At 37.7% G+C, this 25,280-nt stretch overlaps 1 protein-coding gene across 3 annotated transcripts in view; it reads left to right on the plus strand.

Moving 5' to 3' along the window:
- Window positions 1-25,280, plus strand: part of LOC106937068 (glutamate receptor ionotropic, kainate 2-like) — a 35,282-nt gene that overhangs the window by 5,559 nt on the left and 4,443 nt on the right. For 2 of the 3 annotated variants that reach the window (XM_015018386.1, XM_015018387.1), the window contains exon 2: window positions 24,591-24,758. In XM_015018386.1, the coding sequence (XP_014873872.1) occupies window positions 24,591-24,758 (168 nt within the window). Of the gene's footprint in view, window positions 1-15,088; window positions 15,135-24,590; window positions 24,759-25,280 lie in introns of those variants that run through there. The other variant, XM_015018388.1, reaches the window with a different exon arrangement.

Raw genomic sequence — 25,280 nt, forward strand, 5'->3', positions numbered from 1 at the left:
ATAATTTTTTTTTATAAAAAAATTATAAAAAAATAAAAAAAAATATATTTTTTTTTTTTTTTTTTCTTACTTAATATACATTTAAAACCCATAATCTCAGAATGACCAAATACTACAAAAATACATTTGGGGGGATATTAATCATAAACCATACAAATAATTTATATGCTCAGCTTACGTATTTGCTTTTAAATGTATTGTGTAAAGGTGATTACTTTGTACTGGTAATAAATTCTATCCAAACATTCAGATCTCAATTCAGATAAAGTTGTTGGTTTAGTTGATTGTTATTGTCATTTGTCTTGTATATCAGAAAATAATAAGGCTGAAATATTTATATGGAATCTATCGAAAATGGATACAACTTTAAAAAGTTTGGAAGAAGAAAATTAAGTTGTTTTCCAACTTCAACTGGTTTGAAAACAGTCCAAAATCTTCTAAAATCTATTGAAAAAAAAAATATATATATGTAAGGCATGTATTTGTTCAATTCTAACAGTTTCACCAGTGCACACCTGATTAATAATGATACAGTTTTACAGTAGTCAAGTTATATGGAAAGGGTTGTTTCTGCCACAAAGCTATGTTGTTTTCCATGTTTTCTAAAAGAAAAAAACAAGAAATAATTTTTCATGACTAAAATATTACTGAAATTACTAGTACAGATTTAATGTGTATTCTTACAGGAGAGCATGGAAGCATTTTCTCTGACAACCACACCTAAGATCTAATTTTTTTTTAGCTATGCTAACCTCAGGACTAAGAAACACAGATTGTTAGCAAGTTTGACATTAGCATTACCACTGATGCTACATTAGCTAGCAAAACTCAATGTTAACTTAAATTTTTGCTCCAACTCAGAAAGTTTCTTAAACACGATTGTCATGGTAAGCTCTGTTGAGTCAGTATTCATAAATTATGACAAACAATAAACCCATATCAGGCATATTATTGTTATAATTCTCTGAGACACCAGACAACAAACAGAGATTGAGCAAACCAGCAACTTCAGCGCAAAATCTAATTCTAAGGTACATTTAAGGTAGTTACCATAACAATGTAGTGTGGTTAGATTTGAGGGATTATTTAAGATTCAATTTCCGAAAAACATGTTTTAAATACGCTTGATTAAGTAATTTGACTTGCTTGACTTTAAAACCATCCGGAAATGCTTTTATGGTGTATGTATGCTTTATCAAAGATTGCATGAAGCCAAACTCAATTTAAATTCACAATATTTTTATCTGTACCTGCTGTGCTGAACTTGTCGCCTCTGCTAAGCTTGAAAAAAAAAAAAAAAAAAAAAAATCCGCAGGGCATCTGGCATCAGTTGTGACATAGACATGACCAGGCGAGATAAGACATTATTCATGCCACTGCGATCTTTTGCTCTAAGGTAAAAGCTCATGCTTGATTCCTTTCCCCCCTCAACTAGTTGCATGTAACACGGCTGGAATTGAGTTAAACCCTTAGCTTGTCTCTGTCTGTGGTTCTGAAAGGAATAAAAAAAAAAAAAACAACTAAAGCTTCTGTTCAGAACCAGGGACAGAGACACATATGTTCGGCACAACTGCTTGTTGCTGAACAGTGCTTTCAGTCACGTTTTGTTACGTTCGTGCTTACTGGTTCATTATCTATTGCTAGGAGGAGAATGTCGTCATTTGCATATGTGTGTATGAAGAATTCTATTGAAAAACCTAAAATGTACATGTCAGAACGAGAAGAAATGCAACAAAGAAAACCCTCAGGTGAAGCAGGAGTCATTTCCAGAGCCTTTTCTTGTACTGCAAGATGTGCTTACTCAGCAGGATAATCCCAGCTGCTCCTGCAGGAGGCCGGCTGAACGAGGAGGTCAGCTCCCCCGAGTCTGCTTGTTTCCTTCCTTGCCCCCTTGCTACATTCTGTCCAGACAGGCAGCTCGCATTGTGGAACTGCTGTTCTCTTGTCAGACTGAAACCTTTACACACTGTAGCACCACAGCCCAGTCAGGCTTTTGTATTCACAGCATCGGGCTCACCGGGGTAGAGTGACAAGTGTCAGAGGAAAATAAAAAAGAAATGGGTAAAAAAAAAAAAAAGAGAGAGAGAGAGAGAAATGTTTTTTGGGGGGCCACCAGCTGCAGGCGAGGTAGCAGAGTTTATTCCCACACCGAATTTGATTTTTGTGTTTAATGTTTGTCACTTAAAAACGTGGAAGATGCTCAGTGTGTAAAAGGGTTTACAGAAGATTTAACCAAACACCCGGTAAGAGTAGATTTTCTCTTTGACAGACACACACCCACCAAGTAACACTTTGCAGAGCTGCTAAGGGTCTTCTGGATCCAGAAGAAAATATCACTTTCAACCTGAGCAGTCACCACAGTCAGACGTGCCGCTTTTTTACTCACACAGGCAGCTGAACAAAAAAATGTGCACTGGATTAATCTGCAAGCTAAGCTGCAGCTTTATTGCTCTTTTAACACTCTTCTTGGCAGAATTGCTTAAGTGTTTTTATGTGCAGCAATTATCAAACTTAACGTATAAACTTAATTTGAAAAAGTGGTAATTCAGGTTTGAAGTAAAGTTTGAAACAGCCATATTCCTTAAATTATTTTTGGAAAAAAAAAAATAAAATATATATATTTATATATATATATATATTTGTGCACAGCCAATTTGTATATGGAAAGTCTGTTGAATCTAATACAGGTGCACAGTTTTTGACATACATTTCACATGAATTCATGCCTGCATATTTTAACTTTGTAAATTATAGAATAACATAATGTTAACTGAGCGTCTCCACACGTTTCTAGTTGACTTTATTATTGCTAATTCCGTACAGCACATTGAGCTGCTTTCAGTACGAAGTGTGGCTTAAAAATAAAATCGACGGATTAACTGTTAATTCACTGCCAAGAAATTTTAAAATTTAGGGTCACATAAAATTCTGTTCTATTCTATTCACACATGTAGCAGCTCAACATATTTGGTGTTAGCAGATACTGCTGAGTTATCCTGATATGTTTCCTCCATATCCAAAAATGTAGCCGTTTCTTTGTGTGTATATATATATATATATATATATATATATATATATGGCCCTCAGCTTATATATATATGGCCCTCAGCTTATATATATATGGCCCTCAGCTTGCCAGTGACTGTGACGTTGAGTGATAGTATTATCGCTGCCATCTGCAAACAGCATTGGCAAAACCAATTTGTCTCTGGGCTGTCAGCTGCTGGTGAAATCATTGTTGACTCATAAATGCTCTTTCTTTCTCTACACGTTCTGTTTACATTTTCTTAGTATAGACATATGCTGGATATATTTCAGACAGAAATGCAATCATTATTTTTCATTTTGAAGAAAGGAAAAAAAAATCAATTATTTTCTTTCAGTCAACTGCCAAAAGACAAAAATCCCCTCTGGTGAAAAAAGAGAAGGTGTTTTTTTTTTTTTTTCCCTGACCTCCCTCACAATGTCTGCACTGTGATATGGGATCTCTTATTGCATTTCTAATTATAAAGAGGCTCCGTCCTGTGAACTGATTTATGGCGAGGCTAAATGTTCAGGGTGAGAAAGAATGGTGGGAACAAATTCAAGAGGAGCTGATCACTAATTGACTTTATTTGCTTTCGGTTTCTGCCAGTCTGGAGTATCGGCAGGCTGGAGTTGAGTTCGGGATTGTAAGAATTATGGATAACACCCAGCGCCCTGGCCCGCTGCCAGCATGTTCACAGCGAACCCATTTAAATACGCACAAAGCTGCTTAAAATATTCATGTGTCACTTGGCCTCGCTGTGGCTTATAGAAATGTGAAACTATCTCTGCTGGCAAATGATTTCCATGGTTTAAAAATACCCACTGTGGGTTTCAAGAACAAAGAGGAGATCTGTCTCACATTAGCATGCAGCACCACACGTGGACTCGAAGCAGAGAACTATCTAGATGGATTTCTAAAACATGTTTACAGTCCCGACTCTTTGAAGGTCTCGCTGTCATGCCTCGGCTACGAAAAACCTCGACGCTGATTAATTCTGGGGTGCAGATTGTTACCGTTTTGAAATGGCAAATATCCGTGAGGTATGAAATTAGTTTTCTTGCTGTGCTAAGAATTAAGCCATTTTCACAGATTTACCAGTGTCATTTTAAAAGATTATTTACATAGGAGGTGGTTTCAGCTGATTGACCTTGTCTGCAGCCATTTTTCAGTTTTTTTTTTTGCATATCAAATAGAATACACACGAGACCTGTGCTTCTCTCTTGTTGTTGGCTTCACTCCTGTGTTGGATTTTCACTTTTCGCAGCCTTTCACTCACTGTCATCATCGCTCATGAATTCCAGTGTTAAGGTTAAGGGTTACATGTGCAATTGTTCTCTGAAATGTCCCTTGAGAAGAGTGCCTTTGTCCCGCTTAAAGCTAACTGAAGGTCAGAGCTGAGAGCACTAGCATGGAAGACTTTTTTTTTTTTGAGGGTTTGCATTCTTTTTAATGCATGCAGAACTGTCCTTCTCAATGTTCCTCAAAGGGAGATGGTGGCATACATTGATGTCATGGAGGGGTGTGAAAAAAAAGAACAAAAAAAAAAAACAGAGTTTTTCTTTTTTTTGTTGGGAAGGTGGAGAGGGGCTGTAGAGTGTGAGTGAAAAGAAAAACAGTGAGTGTTGAGGCCAGCAGATACAGAGTAAAGATAGATTAGTTTGCCTCAGAGCAGTCCACTCTCAGCCCACTCTCAGTTCTGGTCCGTTATTGCCGTTTTCTTATGGCTTTTCGCGAGGAGAGACAGAAAAGGAGAGAGGAGTTTGCTGTGGAAATGTGGTGGGAGGCCAGGAGTCATGCACTGCATCTCTGAATAAATGTCAGCGGAATCGTATTAAGAGAGCTGCAAATTTGCCTGCGACTACAGATACAGATGAGAAGACTTTAACAGAAGAGGAACACGTCGGTAACACTAATGTCCTTGTTGCTTTGAAAAATTAAGCTGGGGATGTGTTTTTATTAGCCTTTATTAGCTGTGTGTCTCAACCAACTGTAAAATGGTGGAAATCAATACGAATCGAAACGCTGCTACGGGGAATAATGAAAAAAAAAAAAGTAGAGAAAGAATCAGGCAGTGAAAAACAAATAAGCAATGCAAAGTCCCAGATGCCACCCTCTTTCATGTATCACGGGTTCCCATCTGTGGGAAAGGAAAAAAAGGTAAACAAACATGCGAAAAGCAAACGTAGACGTGTGCTGCAAGTGTGCGTAATTGCGCCAGGAATACATTTCTCCGTGAATGATTGACAATTTATGAAGTAATCTTATTTTCCCGCAGTTTCTAATCAAGATAAAATCTGCAGTTATCTGATTTCGTTCACTTTCAGCCATTCTTAATGTTCGTTTAAATGTCCTAATAAAAATCAAACGGTGTCGTGTAAATTTGCATTCAGCTCCCTTTTCTCTGATACCTCAGATAAAGAATGCAATTAACTGCTTTCAGAGGTCACTGAATGAATAAACAGTGCCCACCTCAGCATAAGTATGGCTGTTTTGCGGAAGCCTCGTGTGTTTTCTTTTTCTTTTCTTTTTTTTGTTGCATTAGTGGAAAAAATACTGGACCACAAAAACCAAGGAACAAACAATTTTTGTAAGAAGCTTAAAGCAGTGTTAGCTAAAGCAGTACTCCATTCTGTGAACATCTCAAGGAGCACAGTTACAACCATCATTCAAAACTGGAAAAGGGATGGCACAACATTAGACTCACCAAAATGTGGCAGCCTACCTAAAACGGCCAGGAGAGCATTAGCCGGTGTCGGAAACGTTGGAGTTGCCTTAGATAATGTTTAGCATGAGCCTTAAAAGTGTAGCCTGAAAACTACTAACCTTATGTTAAATTGTTCTAAGATTTACAGCCTTTTAGAGACGTCACATTTTGTCCAAGTGTTGTTCGTCTATTTGGTAGTTAGCAGCTACCACTTTCAGCCCTATGAAAAAAAGAAAGCATATTTGAAGTTAAACTGTCCAAAGCCCAATGTATTCTGTTGCACCTAAATGTTACAGTTGTGAAATTGTAGAAGACTCTATTGTTTTAAGCTTTGGTCTATTTTTGAATAATACAAATACAATAATAGTAGATGAAAGCAACTGCTGAAAGAAAACTGTCAGCGGTTACAAAAGGTTTTAAAATTTCACCTCCCAACAAGAAAGGCCAAAACATAAAAAAATAAAAAAAATAAAAAAATCAACAATGATCAAAGCATATCCATGTGTTAGGATGGACCAGTCAAAGTCCAGAAGGAAATTGAATTAAGAATCTGTGGTCAGGCTTCAAAACTGCAAAACACTGCCACGCTCCATTTGATCTGATGGAGAATGAGCTATTTTGCAAGGGATGGGGAAAAAAGCTGACTCTCTAGATGCGCAAAACTGGTTGAAACGTAACACAAAAGATCTGTAATTGCTGTGAAAGGTGGTTCTGCAAACTATTAAGTCCAGGGGAAGAACACAAAGGCTTATCACATTTTCAGATGTTTAGTTTTTTTGTGTGTGTGTCTGAAAGATGAAAAAAAAAAAATTTTCTTCTATTCCAATTTTGTTTACATTACTTTTTGTTGATCTATCTCATACAACAATCCAGAAATATATTGAAGTTTGTGGATGGAAAGTGATAAATCTTAAAAAGAAAAAAAAAGAGCAAAACTTTTGCAGTAAATCCAGCTGCTTTAGGTATCTGTGATTAGTTTCTTGAAAAGAAACAATCGTAGCATACCGCCTTTCAGTTCTGAAACTGTACATTAGCGATAGGTGCAAGAGTGCATGCTTACTCTGTATTTTCTCGATTGAACTCTATTAGGCTAATGCATTGGACTTCATAACCATTTACTTCATGGTGGTATGAATATGCATCAATTATTTATCCCCCCTTTGTCTTTATATATGCATCTTTACACGTTTATAGATATAGATGTAGATACAGCTACAGATATATACATATATGCACACACCACACCTGTAGACGAATAAATGCTTCCTGTAAACCAAGACGTCAACATGTTTATTCCAAGCACACAGCCAGAGTAAACAAACCTGAAGCCACCTGCACCACAAATGAAATCTCTGACGTCCAAACTGTGCGGGATTCTGAAGTCAATCGATTACAGAAAGCCCTCTGGCTCTCTTTGCTATGATGTTAGACCCTGATCAGGTTGGGTTATCACTTTCCAGCTGAATAAAGGTCTTTGAAGAGGAGTGGCGCAACAGTCTAAAGGATAGAGGACAGAATTCAGGCTTCGATTGATAGAAAAAGCCCGTCGGAGGTGAGAACATTTCTCTGTGTGAACCAAGGACACAGAGAGAAACGTGCTGTGTGGGTGCACATAGTCAGGCTGAATTTACTTAAAATCATGTTCTTTGAATCAGCGTGGCGCACCTTTGTCTACAACACACCAGGGCTATGCAGAATGTCTCCCCCGTTCAAAGTTTTTTCTTTATTTTTTGTACTTTCATTTGTTTCTCTTTGAGAAGTTATGTGTTGCTCTCTGGTGTTTTTGTCTCAAAGTAATTAGTGGATTGAGATGTGAGAACAGAAATATGAAGAAGAACAAAATGTGTTTTTTTTTTAGACAGTTAATGCAACATTTAAAGACGATCCCAACTATATCTATGTGGTAAGCTTAACAGTTTGAGAAAGCTTAGACGTTTTTTTTTTTTTTTTTTTTTTTTTTTTTCATTTGGCTCCATATTTTTGTTTGAATTTCGTATTTTTCTAAAATGACAAGTCTGCCACGTGTTAAATGTTTTCATAGATAGATTTTGCATGCAGAAATGTGCTGTGTAGTAACGGTCATAAATCACCCATAGAAAAACCTTCCACACATTTACCCATCTCCTATCATGAAGAAATGTTGCAGTTACAAGTAAAATATGTATTTAACATCTGTAAATGGTACTATGTACCAACATATCAAGCGCCTATAGGAATACCACCTACGTGTGAAATATTTCCATAAATATTTCCATGTCTTGCATGCAGAAATATATGGTAACATTTTGGCCACAGGACAAAACCTTCCCATGTTTGTCATGTTTAAATTATTTTGTGTTGTACTTTTTTCCATGGGATAATTATACCATGTAGTAAAGTTGGAAACGCATGGTAAAAGCCGTTCACATGTGAATTATTTACCCACATTTCAGATGCTTAAAGCTGTGTAGTGACATGTGAAACATGCTTTAAATGTTCCACTTATAACAAACATGTATTTCCCCTCCTACACATGTTGCTGTGCTTATTCCCAACTGTATTTTTATTTTGCTGTCATTGCTTGTGGGGCTTGTTTGTCGTAAATGGGGGAAAAAAAAGTAAATTTTTCTTGCCATTTTCTTTTTTCCATAAACAGCATTACTGAGGAGTAAAAAGGAAACTTGGTCAGATTTATTTTTTTCATATTGCACAAAGGATTTTGATCAGACTTAATGCAACCCACCGGCGCTGTTTTCTTTACATAGCCGCCTATCAGATATGCGTACAGAGATTTGGCCTCTTTTTCAACATGACAGAAGGCTTCAAATTTTCTGCCTGTCAAGGTGTGACTAAATGTCAAAAATAGTGAGATATTGCAGACAGAAGGTCAGGAGGAAGATTAAAGCAAACCTTTTTTTTTGATTTTCTTCCAATTTCATCTTCATTGTCTCTCTTTCCCTTACCCTCAATGATCCTTGTTTACAGAGAACAAAGTGAGCACACACACATTTTTTATATATATTTTTTTTTGAGGGGCTTCATTATTTGGTCTGTTCTTTTCATTTGTCTGCCTCTGGCTATTTTCTTTGCAAGAGTCACTCTGCAGGCCTCTTTCTTTATTCTCACTCTCTCTGCTGCTGTTCAATTGCTTGTGTGTTTGTAGAACAAGTGAGGAAAAATTGACACACCTTTGCAGCAAAAGTGTACCTGCAGCTCTGATCATGAGCTAGCTTCTGAACAACATGGGAGGCTGATGAACCCAGACCAGAAGCTGACATTTTCCTGCCCTGCGGCAGAGCGAACGGGGAGGGAGGGGGAAGGGGGGGGGCAGGTGTCTGTTCAGGTCTAATGGGCCATCCATTCAGGGCTTTAATTGAGTGTCTTTTATCTGCCTCTAGTGACCTCTTTTATTCTCAATTCTTCCCTCTTCGTTTCTCTCCCTAATTCATTTTTTTTTTTTTGGGGGGGGGGGGCCCACCCACCACCCATCCTTCCACATTTCCCTTTCCTTTTCTTTCCCTGCCTCTACACTTCACAATTTTCCTCCTTTCAGCTGCCATACTTCTGCTTCTCCTTTTCTAGTTTCAACATAATAACTGGAAGCCTGTTGTTTTCTGAAACCGTCTGACAGGTTGAGAGGAGTCAGTATGACGACATGGTGCACTTTCAGCATCAAAATCATGTCTCTTTTACTATTTTTTTTTAATGCCCATTTCTATCCATTCGTCCTTCACTGTCCTTTCGCTCCCTTTGGCTTTCGGCTTGTCTCCTTGTCCGTCCCCTACTTTATTCTCCCTCTTTTTTCAATCAAGCCGTGCTCCTGTCTGTCCTCTGGTCTTAGTGTGCTCAAAGACAACTGCATAAATCCTCATTTGACATGCACAGTGTAGACTTCGATTTTTTTTTTTTTTTTTTTGTGGTCCCTTCAAATCCTAAAGAAAAGAATACAATCCCAACTATGAACTGCAAGTTTTGCATAAGGATTACATTGACGATACATCTAAAACACATTCAAATATGCAAATCTTTGTGTACGACGACGATATTCGCCTTAAAAATACTTCTCCAGTGCAGAAACACAGTTCCTTGACGAAGACCTCATACCTTTGAATGCATTTTAACATTTTATACAATCACAAACTTCGATGTATTGCACTGGGATTTTGTATGATAGACTAATGCATAGAAAGCAGTATGCTGTAGAAATATTTTAACATTTTTCTTCAGTATCTTTTACCCTCAGAAGCCTCCCTATTTTGAGTCACAAAGCAAATCCTTTTGCATCACCCTGAACACATAATCCCTGCCATAAACATAATGGTGCAGCATCATACTGTGGGTGTGCTTTTTTTTTAAACCCAGATGGGAAGACTGGTCTCTATTCAATTTTACTGAACCTCAGTTATTTTTGCAAGGAACCATTTTAACCAAATGTACCACTATAACTGCAGTAAAAAATGGTTCTACAAAGTAATGATGAGCGATGGGGCTGAATATAAATGGAACATTTTTCCGCCTTTGTTGACATTTTTTGAAAACCATGTAGAATATTCCTTTCATAGATCAATGAGTTGCCTATGTGCTGGTCTATCTCCAAAAATCTGAGCAAATACATTAAAGCTTGACGTAAATTTTCACACTCAAAATGTGAAATGATTAAAAGGTTGTAACTTATTTTAAAGGGCGCTGTACCTTTGATGAATAATAGAAGCACTGTTTAAATGAAATCTCTCAGTCAGAGTTTTAATTTTGCACATTTATATACTAATATCTAATATTTATGGAGCACGTTGTGTTTTAAACGGTACATCTAGGACATATAAAAGATTTTCCACCCTATGTTCATTAGCTAGATGAAAACTGATGATTGGATGGATCTATATACATATGAAGATTAAAGATTATACTAAACCGATTAACAAAACCTTTTCATTCTTCCCTTCTCTCTCCTTCCACCCTGTAAAAATCCTGCTGTGAGAATTAAAGAGCTGCCTTCTGAATTAATTCTTGACCTTTGGCTCTAAAGGGAGATAACATCTACCCCTCTACATGGAAGAAAGTCTAATTTTACAGACATTTTGATCCAAATTACAATAGAGAGTGTAATACAGGGCCATTTTAATGTGCAGGAGAACAGAGAATGAGAACAGGAGCGACAAAGGGAGCAAAGAGTACAATAGAGTCCTGTATAATTTGCTTTGGCCTAATTGCAACAGCATAATTTGAACTTTTCAGCTCCATGTCAAGGTCTGTTAAACATCATATTTATTAGAAGCTCCTTAATGCAAATCTATCTTGTCATCCTGCTGGAAAAATGCGCCTGAAGATTCTACTTTTTCATGACATAGAGGCAGCTTGAGCTCCCCATGCTTAACTTCGCGAGAGTTTGTTTTAAGACTGCAGGATCACTGTTAGCAGAGTCCTTATCCATATTTATTTTGCTGAGCGATGGTGCTCCAGGGTCTTTGCATCCTGGGATGCACCAGACAGTCCATCCTGCCTCGCACTTCTCATCTGCAATGCCAATAATGGTGATTTTATCGCAACAGGGGAAAGCGATAATGAACCAGCGATGCACATGCATAGTCACAGTATTCTCCAGGTTGGACTCTTCTAGCCTGCAGTGGATAATTAGCATCTCTCACATGTGCTTAGGCTTGATTAAAACTCAGTTTACAGTGAGCAGCGCTGTGAGGTTGCCATCTGTCACCTGCAGAGGCCACCCTGTGATGTGCTCTTGCCTGAGAACGCTGGTTGGTGCGTGCGAGCGCGCGCGCGTGTGTGTGTGGGTGTGTGCGCGCGTGTGTTTTGATGAAGGATTGAAAAAGATGAGGCACAGACAGAGAAACGACAGGAACGAGTGAGGCATGAAGCCATCGGAAGCATTCTATTAAATAAGAGTTCCTTCTCACTCCCAATGGGCTGTACATTAGAGCCAATGCACATATTTTCTTCTCACAGCAAAACCCTTTGACTGCAGTTCTGAGGTTTATATTTACTTGAACCATATCATAAGACTGCAGCTTAGGGAATACGTATCTTTATCGCGAAGTGATGTAAAGAGTGTGAAAGCGCCAAGGTTCTTAAACCTACTTTTTTCCCAAACAAATGCATGTTTACTGAGCCCCTCTTCATTTTTGTAAAACAAAACATTGCATCCCACATTTGTAATAAAAAGTTCATCAAACTTTAACGCCGCATTTATATATTATTGCCGAACACGCATTTGCAGCGTTATTCATCGAGGTGTTAGACGACCTGACGTTGCATATAAAAACATCCCGTTTCCATAGCGATGCCTTCTGGATTTAATGTTCTATCATAAAATGTTTGGGCAATTGAAAAAGACATGGAGAATTGAAACCCCTTCCATATGTCAGATATGGAGACAAGATTTCTGAAGTGCCCTGTGGAAAAACAACAGAGAGGAAATATTTATTGAGGCTTGACTGATTTTCCTGAGGCGCTGCTGCATTATGCCACCAACCGGAACCGTGTTGTTGTTTCTCTTTTCTGTTAGATTAGAGCCACTGTCTGGGATTTTCTTTTTGTTTGCTCTGTGTGTTTCTCGGGAAAAAAATTGTCCTCATTTTTGTATGAAATGGGTTCTAGTTCGTGAGCAAGACATTTATTGAATAATGGCGCAAGTTTACCAAGCAATATTGACCGAACAAATGCTCTTTTTGATGATATTACCTCTACGTTTATTACACTGTGAAACCTATTATAGATGTTGAGTATTTTAAATAAATTTCCTTGCACAGTAGTTAGATATATTTTTATTTATTTATTTATTTATTTTTTACTATTTACTGATGCAGAGTCAGTCAAGTTAATTCACAGAGCAACAGTATAACCAGGGGTTTAAAATCATTTGAATGATTGGTGTATCTCGAAATAATAATAATAATAATAATAATAATAATAATAAATGAGATTTACAATCTTTTCTGCAACACATTTGTTTTATCACTTTGTAAGATTGTATACACAGACACTAATAATGTCATTTGCATTCTGCCTTGTCTGGGTTTTTTTGTTGTGGGAGGAGCTTGTGAGAGCTGTGATTGGCTGGGGGGGAGGAGTTTGTATAAGACTTGATTGGTCGTTTTGGGTGGGTTTTGAAAAAGTCAGAACTTCCTACCTTCCATTATTGTGTTACTGGAGACTTTTTGACAGAGACACGTGAAAGCACCAATTGTACTGGAGCTACAGCGAGCAGTAAGTGCTGCCGTGATTCCCTTCCACCTCCCAAGCACTAATGGTGGTCAGTCTGAAAGCAGCCGTGTCGTGCAGCAAACCCAGCCCTCACTGAGAGCAGACAGTAGAACCACCATATTTTGTTTTCATATTGTAAATGTAATATGACTATAAATGTTGATGTTGCACGTATTTTTTTTTATTTCTTTTTTTGTTGCACGTAAATAAATCCCTGCTTTTGATTCACACAGTCATGGATTCACCTCCTACACGGCGCGTGCCCCTGATAACTGTCTTTTGGTTAAAATCTATGTAGGTTCAGGCAAAGTCTTCACTGCACATAAATAATTTCATAAAGTTCAATTGTAGGGTTAAAGATTTTCAGAGTATTTGTAATCACTTGATATTTCTATCTTCAACTGCCTGGATTCACATAACACATAAGTAAATTACACTATGATGTTATCTAGTGACTTCTAGCATCTTTTAGGTCAGCCAATAGGGTCTTTCCTTGTTGTGGAGTTGGCAACAGTGACTGCAGCGGCCCTGACTGGACTTTTTATGCAGCTAGTAGCAGCAATGAAGATATTTAAGAAATATCTATTTGTAAAGATTGAACAAAATATTTCCAAAATGTAAATGTATAATTAGTTGAACACGTTGGCGTAAATGTGTTGTAATTTTCTTATTAACTTAAAAATAGCTGTTTGTGATACGTCAAAACTCACAATGACTTCAAAAAAAAAAATGTCTCGCTATATTTTTCACACATGGACGTCGCCATTTTTTCAACTGTGCAATAGTGTTGGAAATTTCGGCTCTTTTCAAAGAGCTGGCTCTCGCGTCTCGGCTCCCAAAGAAGAGTCGGCTCTTTCAGCTTCCAAATGGCTCTTAAATTATTATCATCTGCAGCCCCATATGTTAACATAACTTGGTGAGTAGGGATGCTGTATATGATAAAACCTTTTCCATTCAATGTTCTCTAATGAGAAGACTAGGGCATTTCTTTCATCTTATGTATTTGTTCTGTTACAAAAGCAGACATTCTCACTTTTATGTAATATTTTAGTCACTTTTAATTTTTTAACAAAAACAAATGGTTAATTTATTTGGACTCTGTTTTTCAGCATATGAAAAATAACTGAATCCGCAAGCAAATCTACCAAGCACATTATTAAGTTATTATAATAACTTAGATCTTCAGCCAGATAGGGCTTCTCTTTTACAGGTGGGCAGTTATATGTGTGGGTTTTGCGACACATTCCTCATCACCACTGTCTATTTACTGAGGAGATGGACTCACCTCACAGTTATGTCATTCCCCCTCTCTGCTTTCACATAATGGTATGATCCAATATCCTCTCAAGTAGAGGTTACAAGACTGCCATGCTAATCGAAACAGCAGTCTCCGTTCAGCGGAGCCACTCAAAGAGTGAGAGCTAAGCAACAAAAGGGAATAAAGTGGGGAGACGGTGTTCTGAATGTGAAGACCAGACCCTAAGCAGGAGTTACAGACCAAAGACCAGACTTGACACAGAGCTACTTAGAGAACTACTTACCGGATCACACAGTCCGATCAGAGGTTCGTGTCATTCATCATTTCATTCATGAAGTTGAAGGTGGGAACAGCAGCACAAACACCAGCTTCTTTTGCCAGAGCTGTTTCTTCTTCCTCCGTTTGGTCCGCCTCATCTTCATTACCTCTTGGGATTTCTACATTCCCGTCAATTTCAAGTGCGCTCCGTTTCAAATTGTAAAGGCTTAATTGCTGTTTTGACTGGATAGAGCTAGCCAATCACATCCAGTATAATTTACCCAGAATGCATTGCGTCTTGAACAACACGGTGACTTCCGTGTGACAATATTTTATTAAAATTAAAAAAATAAACCCGACAGTTTTTTTTTGTTTTTACATCTAAAATACATATTTCTCAAATAAAGGTGATTGTTACAACTAATCATTGATCCCTTTAAAGTTGTAGTATGTCACTTTTATAAAAAATAATATTTTTTTTACATATTTGTTGAAACTGTCACTATGTGGAGACAGTTTGGTATGAGACATAATTTAACTTCCCTGCTTTCTTGCGATTCTCCCAAACTATAAACACCAGTCAGAGCCCAAATGGGGTCTTAGGCTGTCAGTCACAATGTCATGTGACCAGCTGATTTCCTAGTTAGCGTAGCCACTGATGACAGCGAATAAACGGTTTTCCTGTAATGGTAAGTTGTTTTTCTTTGATTTACACATTTATAAGTGTGTGTTTGAGGGGTGAGTGGCAGCTTTAAGACTTTCCTGCTGGCTCTGATTGGTTGTTTTTGAGCGGGAGCGGTGTATTCAGACGTCAATAATAGCTCAGGGACGGAAATGCTCATCTGTCTCATATCATACAGTCACAAAATAGTGATAGTTTTAACAAACATGTAAAAAACATATTCTTTATAAAACTTAAATACTACAGCTTTAAATGTTAAGAGTTTTGAACTGTATATGTATTATGTTTTAGCAGCTAACTTTGCTGCAGTGCTAATGCTAACCTGCTTGCATAAACAGAAATACCAACATAAATGTTGGTTTTAGTTCATTTATTTAATTTTTCTCAATTCTTTGCCAGAGTACTATTGCTGTATTGTTAGGTTTTTGGTCATTTATTTTCATTCACCTTTTTGTTTTGTTTTTTTGTTTTTTTACCATTCCAGTTTACCTGACATTCTTGGCAACAAAATGTTAGGTATTTGAATGTATCTACCATTGCACAATCTACTGCTTACAATTATGATTACTTGATGGGGGATCTAAAGGCAATATTTTGCTTGTCACCTGGCCTTGATTAGATCAATGCAATTTTGAAAACTTTGTTTTCAAAATATAATTTAGTTATGCATGACATTTGAACATTTTTATGATGATTTATTCTAATTCATTAAAATACGTGACTGCAGTAATAAAAATGTCATGAGTCCATGGATACCAAATGGTGATAAAATGAAAATGTGTAGAAATGAAATGCAAAGACAGTTGTGATCGTCACCAATGCTTGGTTATCCTTGTCATAGATGTTTGTATGTGTCTGAGGTGAGGGCCAGTTTTCTTTTAATTTAAATCGAACAGTCTGTGATTTTTTTTTTTTTTAGGTTTTTGCAAAGACCATTCATTTTTGTTTTATTTTAATACTTTAAAACAAATAATTACGTGCTTAGTCTACTATCAGGGGCCCTGTGATATTGGCAATACCTCCTTATCAATGTAGAAAACAGTTTTTCCTCTAACAATATTTGTCTAAGCAATTCTTAAAGCTCAGCGTCCTCTTAGTAAAATATGTGCAGACATATAGGCTGAGTGCATCAACACAACAACTCCCAGAAAGATAAATTACATTTTGTAACATTTCTATGCATTTTAATGGAAATTAACAACTGCGCATATCGCATCCTATTGTTGAACTCCTGACTCTAAATTTCCACTTGTGTTCTGATGATATCTCGGTGACATCGTAACATTTTGACTTTAAAGAGCTCATCTAATCTCGAGAGCAGCCTTGTATTTCTGTGAAATCTGTGCGTGTCCGCCTGTTCCCTTCGCCAAGCATGTGCTCTTAGCACATATGCATCTTATTTTCACAGCAGATAGGGTTTCTTTTCAGTCACATTTGCAATTCGAGAGCTGTGGAGGGCTTGGAAACCACCAGCACACAGAAGTCATTTAGGAATTCAGCAATTCAAGGCCTGTGGAAGTGTGTACTCACAGTTTGGCTCAATTAGTACAAAAAAAGGGGTCCCTGCTTGACAAATTAGCACACAAAATGTCAGCTGGTAGTTTAGCACATCCACAAAGAGTACTTGCAAATTAGCACATATTTTGAGGAGGGAGCTGGCACGTTATTATGAACTGAAAGAGCCCAGGAAATTAGCACATCTGTTGCCAAAGCTGAGAATTAATACATGTTACACGATCACAGGTTTCCTACTTGGAGCCGGGTCAGGAACCATGGCCATGGCAACCATTTCTAATTGAGGATTGTGTATGTGCTCATTATAAGAGATTGATGAAATTGATCTTGTGGCAACGAACAAGCTAATCATTACGCAGAGTGCAGCGGAACGCAGGTATCCCTGAATGCTGCAGGCGTGCACTCTAAATTCCCACATCAGTCACATTTCCCCTAGACTCAGTTGTTTCTTATCCGACAGATTTGTTTAGTCTCAATCATTGCTATGCGTGCTCATGTGTGTTCACTCTTCCACCGTCAAGTGTGTGAGTCAGCCTGAGGCTTAGCGTCCAGCAGTGGCAGGTGACAGTCCACTCTAATGTCAAGAGGCTTTACGTTGGCAGGATTAATTCTGTTCTGGAGGAAACGCTCCCCAACAAGCTAAGCAAGGTATAGTCGGATCACGCCACGTTTAGTTTTCAGACTGTATCATTTGCCCTTCAACTGATCAATTTCAGACATTGATTTACTGACTGCATCTCCCCTTAGTTTTTAGCATATAAGTACTGCAACTGTTTGATTCTTGGTGCAGCATTGAATGTAAGCGATACCCTGGTTACCGGCTTTCATTCATTTGTATGTTTTACTTTATTTTATGCCCACAACACATTGATTAAATTGTTTGATAAACAACCTCAACCTTAAATCTTGAATTTATTAGTATTTCCCTCCCATTGCCCTTCATTCTCTGCCACAATATGAAGTGTCTAAAAAGTAAGCCATCCCAGTTATCTGTCTAGATGAGGCAGCGGGCAGACATTCATAGTTTTCTTTACCGCTTTAAGACTAACAATTCGGGAATACCTCTAAAGGGTCAGAGCTGCATTTTGCAAATCGACTCACAATTGTAAATGTTTTCTCATTTATCATAATTTTAATTGTACAATTGCAATCAAATGTCTAGTTTGATCTATTCATTATTACATTTGGTATGATTTTCAATACCAAGTATAACGTTTGCACAAACACTGCAATTCTGACATCATTGATATTGTTAAATTTTTAAAAAAATTAACCACCATGACTACCATTCTAGTGTGTAATTTGGTGCATGCCAATGTCTGAACAAACAACAAACAAATGAAATAGCGTTACTTACGACTGTTTAAACTACACCAATTAACAACAACCTTATAAACACCCATCTGAGCTGCCATAAATCCTAACCCTTTGAGGTATCGAGTTTACCAGACCCCGAAGGTCTCATTGCTGTTATCCTGCCAGAGCCATAAGGAATAATGAGTCAATAAATAAATGTCCAATGTATGCAGCGATGCTTTGGTAGCGGCTATATGACAAAATATCATCCATACAGATGGGAGGAACCAAAGCTTCTCAGCAGAACACTGGATGAAGCATTGTACTACTTTTGCCATTGTACCTTCTTTCCATAATCTTCCTCGGTGTACGTTCAATAAATTAGAAAATGATTGAAAAGCTCACTCATTTCTGTACCTCAGCTTACTCATGTTAAATAGATTGATTAATTAATTACACAAAAGTTAAGATTAGAATATTACATCAAATCAAGAAAAGTAACAATTTGGGCTTAATGAGAAGTATGTAGAATACTTCGTTAGAGGAGGTATTCTACATTCCTGATGGAACTGCGTGTCTTCTGAGCTTATCGTTCAAACTACGTCCCAGGACAAAGGCTCCTAAGAAGTAAGTAAATGGCTTAATGGAGGAGCATTATTGTGATGACATACTGAAGGCGGCGTATCAGAAAAAGCTGGAGCTTATTAAAGAGACAGAAGCCAATTTCAAGGTGTCAGACTGCGAATATTAAATTGAAGTTATGTTGGATATATACAGTGGTTGTATAACAAATCAAGGTATCATAATTACTTGATTGTGGTATAAAATAGCTCTCTGTGCCTGGAAAATACAAAATACCCCCTTTAAGATGAATAATGGTCAGGCTTCATGAATCAGTTCTTCATAACGCTGAGCCAGCTGCAGACTTATAATAATTGCTAATGACTTATTTATTACTGATCACTTAACCATTAATTATTGTTTTAATAATCCTGACTTTATTTATTATGTTCATTGCAATTTTATTCTCTCTTGCCAAATTGCCTAATAACCCACCAAGCCGATCTTAAAAATAGAAACCAAATATTAAGCTGTAACTAATGCGTAGTAAATGAATGTTTAATGTGATTAAAGATAATTAGTGGCAACTTATGGTAGAAACTTATACTTTTTAAGATGATGATAAATGGCTCATTTTGTTCAATTAAGTCTTTAATTATTTCTGGCATTCCTCTTAATAGCTAATTATTTTTCTGGAAAATTTCAGGTTCATTTACATAGACTGAAACGGAAAAGAGCACTGAGCTACAAAAACGAATTACAAATGAATACATGTCGAGCAATGGCGCACAGAGAATTGAAGGGGCAGTTTTCTGCACAGTACACCTATTATCTGGTCTGTTTATATTGAGTACAAACGGCACAGGTGAGTGTCCTGCATACCCTGTGCTCCGTCCAGATATCTGGGGATATATTTTCAGGTAGAGAGAGAGAGAATTGGCCCCTGTGCAGCACAGAAAGGTCACTCCACCACTCTACCAAGGGGAGCATCAGATTAATGACCGGGGGTGGCAACTCTCCGCAGGCCTTCATGCATCATGTCCCATTCACCGCCAAACATGTCGGGGAGCACTCCCACTGGGAATTTCAGTGATATTTATGGAGCGTTCCCATCACTTTTGCCTCCTGCCTATTGGCTCTGAGTACTGATCCCCGCTTGTTGAAAGATGGAGGGAGACAGAAACAGGCCATGGAGGCGGGGGGGAATAGTGGTGCGCTGGGTGGGCGGAGGTCTTCGAGCCCCTAAGTGAGAGACGTCATGCCCATACCTGGGCCAACTGCCTCAGGCAGCCACCCTGCAGCCCACCGCCCTCCTGCTGCTGCACCATTAGTCACGGAGTCAAGTTGTTCATATTGTCACAATAACCCCCCTCCTTTACCAATCTGGTGCTCAGATTCCAAAACTGCCAATGCCTTGGCGCCATAGCATAGATGAGTCACTATGGCAACATATCTGAATCTCATCGCTCATTGTACAGAGCAACCTTGGGTGGAAAGAGCGGGCTGGATTTCTATTCATTGGTGTGTAAATAACCCTTTTTTTTTTCCCCCGACGCCATTTTCTCTGCAAGGACTCAAGAGTGCTCTGAAGTCACAAAATAATAGCCTCGGCTTTAATAACTTCTCCGAACAGCTTGTGAACGAAAAAATGTACTAAGAGAATGTGAATCGCATTGATATTTTGTTATGATTGCATGTGAAGGACATTTCTGTACACAAAAAGTATTACTCAAAAAAATTCATTTTCATTTAGCAAACACGTGACAAAGTTATTTGTGAGGTATGTAATATAATAGAGGATTTTAAAAGGGTTCAAATCCAACTGTGACTGTCTTGCTTTGCATGTTCATTTTGACTTTCTGCTTATTTTTGATGTTTTTACTCTCTACACACACACACACACACACACACACACACACATACACACACATAACTGCACATTGCCTCAACACACATACCCACATCTAAACACACAAAGACCTTTGGATCAGCTGGCCTGTTTTCTCATCCGGGTGGTTATTCAGTTCATAACTCACTCTGGGCTTTCAGTTGCGCCATAATTTACACCCGGTCTGACTGCACAGTTCACACGTACAGAAGCACTCTCGCAGACACACGCACACGCACGCAGATACACACACACACACACGTGCGCGCACAGACCCACACAGACAGATGCAGACTTGCTGATTATCCCAGCTGTAATTCACTCACCTGCAATCAGACAGACCACAAAAACAAGAAGGAAGAGGATGGAGGAAATGATAAGAGAGGTGGTATTATTAGACTTTAATCAAGGAAAAAATAGAACACGAACGACATGAAGGGGGAAAGTCTAGTTAGAGGTTCATAAAGTCCACTCGAGGAGAAATGTCAGATTCATCAGTCACAGCAATCAATACAGAGGCTATTTGATCTAAAAAAAATGTTATGTAAGTATTCATGTTAAGTGTTGCAAGCAACTCAAAATTAGCGATTTTTGTTTTCTGGTTGGTTGTTCAGTGTGTTCGAAACATCCATAGCAATTGTGCATTCTTTGAAAGGTAAATAGTGCAGCGTGCAAGTTTTTGCGACCGCTTTCAACATTTTCTCATGTTACACTCGGGGTATTTTATTTGGAATTGAATCTATTAGACCAGCACAGAGTAGTGCTTAACTGTGAAGTTGAAAAAAAAAAAAAAAAACAGCCACAGATTTCAAAATGTTTTACATCTAAAAAAAAAATCTGAGATGTGTGGTGTGCATTCAGCCCCGCCGAGTCAATCCTTCATAAAACCACGCTCTGCTGTAATTACAGCCAAAAGTCTTTTGGGGTGTTTCAACATCTAACATATATTAGCTGCTTTCTTTCTCTTATAAACTCTGAACAGTTTCCCTGTTTCAGCTGAAGAAAAGCAGGATGATGTCTTTCTATTAGTAAGCTTCACTATGGTGATGTTACCTGTAGTGCGATATCCATCGATTTCAGGTACACAAATTTTAGTCTCATCTCACCAGAGGACCTTCCATATTTTCCCTGTGTCTTCTGTATTGTGGCAAACAACTATTGAGACTACTTATGGCTTTCTTCTTGGAACGGTTAGTGCGTAGCTAATAGTTGTCTTGTGAACAATTACCTGAGCTGTGGATCTTTTCAGCTTCTCCAAAGTTACCTTGCGCCTCTTGGCCGTTGTTTTCATGAATCCTTACGACTTTACCTGGTACTCCATGTTTTGGTAGATTTGTAGTTGTGCTATAGCCAGTGTGATTAAATTTCACATATATGGACTCTAATTAAATTTTTAAAAAATGTCATTTATAGATATCAGACCAAAAGGTTATTCGTGCCATATCTTTCGGATTTTAATTTGAAAACCATCCATTCATTTTCTGTAGACTCTTGTCCCTATTTGACACACACACACACAAACACACACACACACCTAGGGAGAATTTGGAGAGGTCAATTAACCTGACAGTCATGTTTTTGGACTGTGGGAGGAAGCCGGAGTACACGGAGAGAACCCACACATGCACAGGGAAGAAAATGCAAACTCCATGCCGAAAGACCCTGGGCCGGGAATTGAACCAGCAACAGCTCTACCAACTGCGCCACTGTGCAGCCCCATTTTGAAAACCATTTATACACAAATATTATTTTTTTTGTCTTTTCACTTTGAATATCTGTGCTACTTTGCTTCTAAAATCCGAGGTTGTAAGGTGACAAACTCTGGTAATGTGCACAGGGTATGAATAATTTTAGAAGCCACTGAATGATTTCTGTTAAATCATGTTCAAGTCATTTAGCGGCTGAAAGGAATCGGATGAGCATGATTTAACACCATTATGCTTAGCTTCACATTCACTGAAATAGGCCTGCAGTGTTCAATGTGCTACCCCTGGGATTTCATATAATAATTATGTATTAGGTCAGATAGACATAATTTCTGTCATCTTTTATGGTATTCAATCATTTCAAGATTATCAGTGGAATGTCTGCAATGTAATACTGCCGTCTGAAAGGAGTGCTAAAACAGGAAAACTAATTAAAATAGTTCCCTTAATTGCACGTCAAAAGTTTAAACATTTACTATATTGCTGTGCAAAGGTAACCCATAACTCCCGTCCAGGACTGGAACGTCTTCTTTCTACACTGTATATCCATATACAGAGTATAAATGAAAATACCATAAAATAGAGTAAAAGACCCTAAAGTATGGCTTCACAGCGGTGACAGTGATAAATATCACTTCCCTGGGTTAATGACATATTCTTTGGCCTCCTGCACACATTTTCTATCACTCCCTGCCACAGCCACATGCTATTTATAGCTACAATGTCCATTACAGGACAACTTCCCCTCTTTCTTTTTTTGTGATCTTTAAAAAAAAAAAAAAAAAAAAAAAAAACTCTCTATATTTCAGTCTCATTTTCTCACCATGTCACGGCACCAGTAAACAAGCCTTAGAGTTTTTCGGTTTATATTTTGTCAATCCTTTTCTCTGCCCTCTGAGAAGAGGAGAGCTGTGGATGGACTCCCGAACTCCCCTCTCTTTCCCAAGAGAATTTTTGCAGAGCTGCTCTCACTACCCTCACTGCCCTCTTTCATCTTTTAACTCTCAAACATTCCCTTTTAAGTCTGAATTCCATAAGCTTTCTTAAGATTTTTGGTTTACTTTCAAAGGTGTGGGATGTTGAAATATAGTTGTTTTTTTTTATCCTGTTTATTTTTCGTACGTGGACATATCTCTGTAAATTCGAAAATGCCTTCCAGTGGGGCTTGTTTGTCAGATTAAAATAATTTTTAAAAATGACTTTACATTAAGCCCACATTTCTATATGAAAATTGTTTTGTTTTATTCGATTTGGTGTAATATTAAAAGTAAATGACGTGCTTCCATCAGCTTCAAGTGGAAAATCATCACAGTTAACAGAAGTAAAGATGTGAAAACATTTGGGTGTGTAGGTAGTTTACATATGTTTTTTTTTTTTTTTTTTTTTTGCTATATTTATGTAAGGAATTTTTCAATAACTGTCACTTTTTTTTGGGATTCACATCCATCCTAGAGATAGATGTAAGGAGATACTTTGCCATCGTTCTCCATAACCTAATTCAATTCTAAATTTATATGTACCCTCCTCTCTTACTGTTTAGACATTAGATGATGAATAAAAATGTAATCTCACTCAAGCCTTGCGCATCTTGGCTGTGATGGCAGTCAACCCACATGTTTTTTTTTTTTTTTGTTTTGTTTTCTTTTTTACATGTGGTGTTTGTTTAATGAATCCTCCTAAATCAGTTTTGACATAATCACAAAATGTGGCACATTTTTTGTGAGTCGGCTCCAAACGCTGCTTTCGTTTGTTTGGGATTGTAAATCACGGAGATGGAACATCTGGAGCTTTAATCATCTCTGTTCAGCCCAGAATAATTGACAAGTCTGAAGGGAGCTGTTAGAGGCAGACAGCACCTTACTTTGTGGAAGCGGTTATTTGTCTGATGCTGAAATGCTGCTGTTTCATACAGTCTTTGTTTTTTTATGGGCATTTTATAAGGATTTTAGACATTGGTGTCCTGATTGTATCTTCATTTGTGATTTGACTGGCCTTCTTTATTGTCGTCTCCTCACTCCTCATGAATTGTTCCATTGCTTTTTTCTCTCTCGCTCATCCTTCTATTTTCTATTGGCTAGGTTCATTTGCTTGCATTTTATTTGAAAATTGTTCAAATTAAAGGAAGAAAAAGTAAGAGCCAACCTCTCGGTCTGCACGAAAGAATTTAGGAAGGGCATCCAACCCTGATCTCACCTCCCAGTGCAGATAATTGCCTATAATTACACTGACTGCTCCCACAGAATGCAAATCCCCTGATATCTAAGCATCTTATCCTCACTGTAAATCTGTTTAATGCACAGATACACCCAAATTGAATGTGGATATCAACATTATGGATTTAGGAGGGGGAAAAAAATGAATGCACCGTTTGATCTGTAATTGCCTGAATTAAATTGATCATGTTGTTGTTTGAGGCCTCCTGCTCTTTTCTACAGACTCATTATTTTGCTCTTTTTTTTTTTTTTTTTTTTTTTTTTTTTTTGCTTTTTGCTTTTAGGGGGAATTTTTGAATCCATTGAGAGTGGCCCCTCCGGAGCAGAGGAATTAGCCTTCAAATTTGCCTTGAACACAATCAACAGGAACCGCACATTGCTCCCGAACACCACACTGACCTATGACATCCAGAGAATAAATATCTTTGATAGCTTTGAGGCCTCCCGAAAAGGTGAGTAAAAAAATGTGCAAAACTTAAATTTAACTCTTAAGTTAACACAAATTTTTCCTTTTTTTTTTTTTTTTACAATTACTGTGTCCCCCTATATTTTATTGTATTGCACTATATTATATGGTACTTTATTGAACTTTAAAATTTCACAGCATAACCTTATGCCTTGGAAGTCCTAGCAAGTTTTAATTGGCTTCTGCTGTTCTAATTATTCCTTTTTATAAGACTCCTGAAAATTCCCCTCTTATCTCATGTGGATTTTTAACCAAAAGTAGGAAACTTGGCTCAAAATGTCCAAAATCATTCTGTTGGGCTCCTCCATTTGCTTCTCAAAGCAATGGAAAATCTGGTGCATTTAAATGAAGTTGTGCGTAAATGCAATAGTTTCTTGCACAACTATATTAGCTTAGTGTAATTTTGGCGGTGCTTTACTATGTGTACAAAAGCATAATCTAATTAGAAGACAGAAATGGCTTGTTTTTAAATTAGCTTCCGTAAACGTTTGTGTTTCTGCATCTGAAA

This window comes from Poecilia latipinna, unplaced genomic scaffold (genome assembly GCF_001443285.1).
Source record: "Poecilia latipinna isolate Pla-1442-1.1 unplaced genomic scaffold, P_latipinna-1.0 Scaffold2269, whole genome shotgun sequence".
Classification (NCBI taxonomy): Eukaryota; Metazoa; Chordata; class Actinopteri; order Cyprinodontiformes; family Poeciliidae; genus Poecilia; species Poecilia latipinna.